Here is a 3878-nt window from a genome sequence, read left to right as displayed (position 1 = left end):
GCCCGTCATGAAGTCTCAGCTTCCCAAAATGAAAGTTCTCCTCCTGAAACCACCAAAACTGGAGCAGAACCTGAGAAGCGAGGCGCCGCCCCGGATGCTGTCTACGGAGCTTTGTACGAGACGCTTTTCCCCGAGAATTTCACCTCCGAGGTCATAAATTCGCTCCTCGAACCTCCAACTCAAACCCCGTCTTCGCTCTACAAACCTGAAATCCGCAGCAAGCTCAGACATCTGGACGCCAGAACCGAACCCGTCACGGTCAGAACCCTCCAGACTGAAACCAGCACCACGTACGATCGCGTTACAACTTTGCATGAGAAGATGAATGAGCCTGCCAGTTCTAGTCAGAGCTCCAGATTTCCTTCGTACCAAACCTATCAGCTTCAGAGGAGCCCAGAAGTCCACCACCGGTTCCGTCCCTCCTCCCTCAGCTCGGCCTCCACAGATCCGAGCGCTGGTCGGGCTCCTTACTCAGAGCTGACCCGCCTGCATTCGCAGGTGAAGTCAGACGGCAGCGTCCCGAGGCCAGCCTCCGCCTCTCCGGTTTCTGACTCCGTAACGTCCCAGGAGACCGACTCTCAGGTTTCAGACTCCAAGCGCAGAGTTGTTCTAGTCAGAGAGTCGCTGGCGGACGAGCAGAGCGCCGCGAAGCCTCTCCAGCTGAGAATTCAACCCGCCGAGTCGCTCTCCGGACAGATGGACGCGCAGGACGGGCCCCTGAGCCCGGCGTACCTCAGCGTCGGCTCGGACGAAGGCAGCGCCGCCGAGATCTACTACAGCGCCGAGGAGGACAACGGCAGCGAGGACGAGGAGATGTTCACGGTGGACGAGAGGGAGGAGACCTTTGTGGAGGCGGAGCTGCCTCCAGAGAAGAAAAAGGTCGTGTTTGTTAAAACGGGAAGCGAGCAAGATGAAAGTGGAAGACTTCAGAAGACAGAAGAGGTTTTAGGAGGCAGTGATGCAAAGGAAGAAGAAAGTGAGAGTAGAGAGGAGATCCCTGAAACACGGATAAAGACGATTTTGTTTGTTAAAAAGAAAAGTGAGGAAGATAAACATGAAACGGAGCAACGGATCAGAGAGGTGCAAGAATCAGGAAGGTCAGAGCTTCTCACAGGCGGTGATGCAAAGATGTTCACGGTGGAGGAAAGAGAGGAGACGGAGCAGCTTCCAGAGACGCTGAAAAAGAAAGTCCTGTTTGTCAAGATGAGAAGTGAGGAAGATAAAAGTGAAACAGAGCAACAGCTCAGAGCTCAGAGGTCAGAGGATCACGTCCAGGATTTAGGAAAGTCCCAGTTTCTTACAGGAAGTGATGCAAAGACGTTCACGGTGGAGGAGAAAGAGGAAGCTTATGTGGTAGATGGCGGTAAAGAGACGGAGCTGCTTCCAGCTTCAGGAATAAAGAAAGTCCTGTTTGTTAAGATGAGAAGTGAGGAAGACAAACGTGAAACAGAGCAACAGCCAGGAGGTCAGAGCGCTGAAGCTCAAGTGCAGGAGTTAGGAAAGTCCCAGTTTCTCACAGGAAAAGATGCAAAGCAGCAAGACAGCGAGGATGCAAAGACGTTCACGGTGGAGGAAAGAGAGGAAGCTTCTGTGGTGGAAAGCAGGACGGAGACGGAGCTGCTTCCAGAAACGGAGGTAAAGAAAATCCTGTTTGTTAAAATGAGAAGTGAGGAAGACAAACGTGAAACACAGCAACAGCCAGGAGGTCAGAAGTCTGAAGCTTCAGAGCAGATAGTAGGAAGATCTGAGTTCTTAGAAGGCGCTCAAGTGAAGGAGAAGGAAAGAGAGGATGAAGGAGAGGAAGCTTCTGTGGTGGAAAGCAGGAAGGAGACGGAGCTGCTTCCAGAGGTGGAGGTAAAGAAAACCATGTTTGTTAAAAACCATCCTGAGAGAGAGCAACAGAGGATTCCTGCTGATGCAAAGCAGAAAGAAAATGAGGACAAAGAGACGTCCACGGTGGAGAGAAGAGAGGAAGCTTCAGTGGTGGATGGTAGGAAGGAGGTGGAGCTGCTTCCAGAGGTGGAGGTAAAGAGGCTCGTTCAGAAGGAGGAAGATGAGACGCAGCAACAGGTCGTGAGCCAGACGTCGGGTTCTGATGGGCAGGATTTGGCAAAATCTGAGTTTCTTGTAGACGAAACTTTAGCGGTAGATGGTCGGAGAGAGACGGAGCTGCTTCCAGAAGTGGAGATAAAGAGCGTCGTGTTTGGTGAAGTAAAGCAACGGAAGGCTGAAGTTTTAGTGCAAGAACCAGGAAAGCTTCTCACAGACTCTGACGCAAAACAGACACAAAGCGAGGACGCTGGAGAGCAGAGTTCTGTGGTGGAACGCAGGAAGGAGACGTTTCCAGAAACAAAGACAGAGAAAATCGAGTTTGTTAAAAACGAGGACGACAAACCGGAGCAACAACCAGGAGGTCAGAGGAGAGAGCTTCTTGTGGATGCAGCAGAAAAAGAAAGCGAGGATAAAGAGATGCTCATGATGGAGGAGAGAGAGGGAGCTGCTGTTGTAAACGGCAGGAAGAAGACGGATGACCTTTCAGAAACTCAGATGAAGAGCGTCGTGTTTGTGAAAGACGAACCGGAGGGAGACGAACGTGAAACAGAGCAACAGCTCAGAGGCCAGAAGGAGGACGATCGTCTGCAGGGTTGGGGAAAATCTGAGTTTCTCCTCGATGCAAAGCTGAGAGAAAGTGAGGATGTAAAGAAGTTCACAGTGGAGGGAAGAGAGGAAAACTTTGTGCTAGACAGTGGACAGAAGACGGAGCTGCTTCCAGACGCTGGGATGGAGACTGTCCTGTTTGGTGCAGCGCTACATGAGGGCGATGACAGGGAAACAGAGCAGCAGATCAGAGGCCAGGAATCAGGAAAGTCAGAGCTTCTCCCAGACGGTGAGGACGCCTCTGTGGCCGACGACAGGAAGGAGGCGCAGCTGCCTCCAGAAACGGGGATGAATCAGCTGAAGTCGGACGTTTGGGGGCAGAAATCTGGGACATCTGAGCTTCTTTCAGCCAGGAGTCGGCCTGCGGTGAAAGCTGAGAGGAGGGAGGGCAGGCGGGAGGAGCTACCGGCCACACCGGTTCAGCAGGTGAACGCTCCGCAGGTATGCAGCGTGGCTCCGCCCTCCAGGCCGGGGGAGGGTCCGGAGGGACACTGGACTGAAACAGAAGCCCCCTCTAATGGACAGGAGCGACTCCCAGAGCAGCAGGGACAATGCTCTGAGAGCTCCCATGAAGCCTCCAGGAAGCTCAGACCGGACCCTGACACAGCAGCAGCTCCTCTGATTTCACTGAGCAGAGCCGGAGACGGCAGCAGAACCGACCCAGAAGGAGCTCTGACTGACAGCCGAGGAGCAGCTGAGGAGGCTGAACACAGCAGAGCTGCAGCGCCGAGCAGAGAGGGGGAGGATTCATCCGCTCAGAGCGCCGACGGCAGCAGAGCTCCGCCAGTCGAGCTGTCGGCAGCCAGAGCTCAACATCCTGAAGCTGCAGAACCTCCGCCGGACCAGCACCTGCATCAGAGGTGAGTGAACGTCTCAGAGCTGCTCTACTCTCACTTAATGTCAGGTTCTGAACGGTTTCTCTGTCATTTAGCAAAGTGCAGCTTCTGTCCAACATGTTGGACCAGTTTGGTTGAAGTCAGACTTAATGACAGACTTTAAACTTCAGCTTGTTTTCATCTGATGAGGCCAAATGTTTCCAACAACAGCAGCAGTGATGAGCTGCTTCGAGTCCAAACACCAGAACACAGCAGCTCACGGTGGAGGATTTAAAAGAAATGTTCTGATCACATCTCATCGTCAACATAGAATTAGTCACCACTACTGTTCACACGGTGCATATATTTCTAATGTTTTTAACTTTTTAAAATGTTTTTTGTTAT

At 52.5% G+C, this 3878-nt stretch overlaps 1 protein-coding gene across 1 annotated transcript in view; it reads left to right on the top strand.

Annotated features, from left to right (window-relative positions):
• crybg2 (crystallin beta-gamma domain containing 2) overlaps positions 1-3878 on the top strand; it is a 49853-nt gene that overhangs the window by 6778 nt on the left and 39197 nt on the right. The window contains exon 3 of the mRNA XM_008300307.1: positions 7-3518. Within this exon, the coding sequence (XP_008298529.1) occupies positions 7-3518 (3512 nt within the window). The remainder of the gene's footprint in view (positions 1-6; positions 3519-3878) is intronic.

The sequence above is a fragment of the Stegastes partitus genome, unplaced genomic scaffold (genome assembly GCF_000690725.1).
Source record: "Stegastes partitus isolate 25-593 unplaced genomic scaffold, Stegastes_partitus-1.0.2 Scaffold1523, whole genome shotgun sequence".
Classification (NCBI taxonomy): Eukaryota; Metazoa; Chordata; class Actinopteri; family Pomacentridae; genus Stegastes; species Stegastes partitus.
Note: the sequence above shows the minus strand (reverse complement) of the source record. Positions and strands in the feature narration are given on the sequence as shown.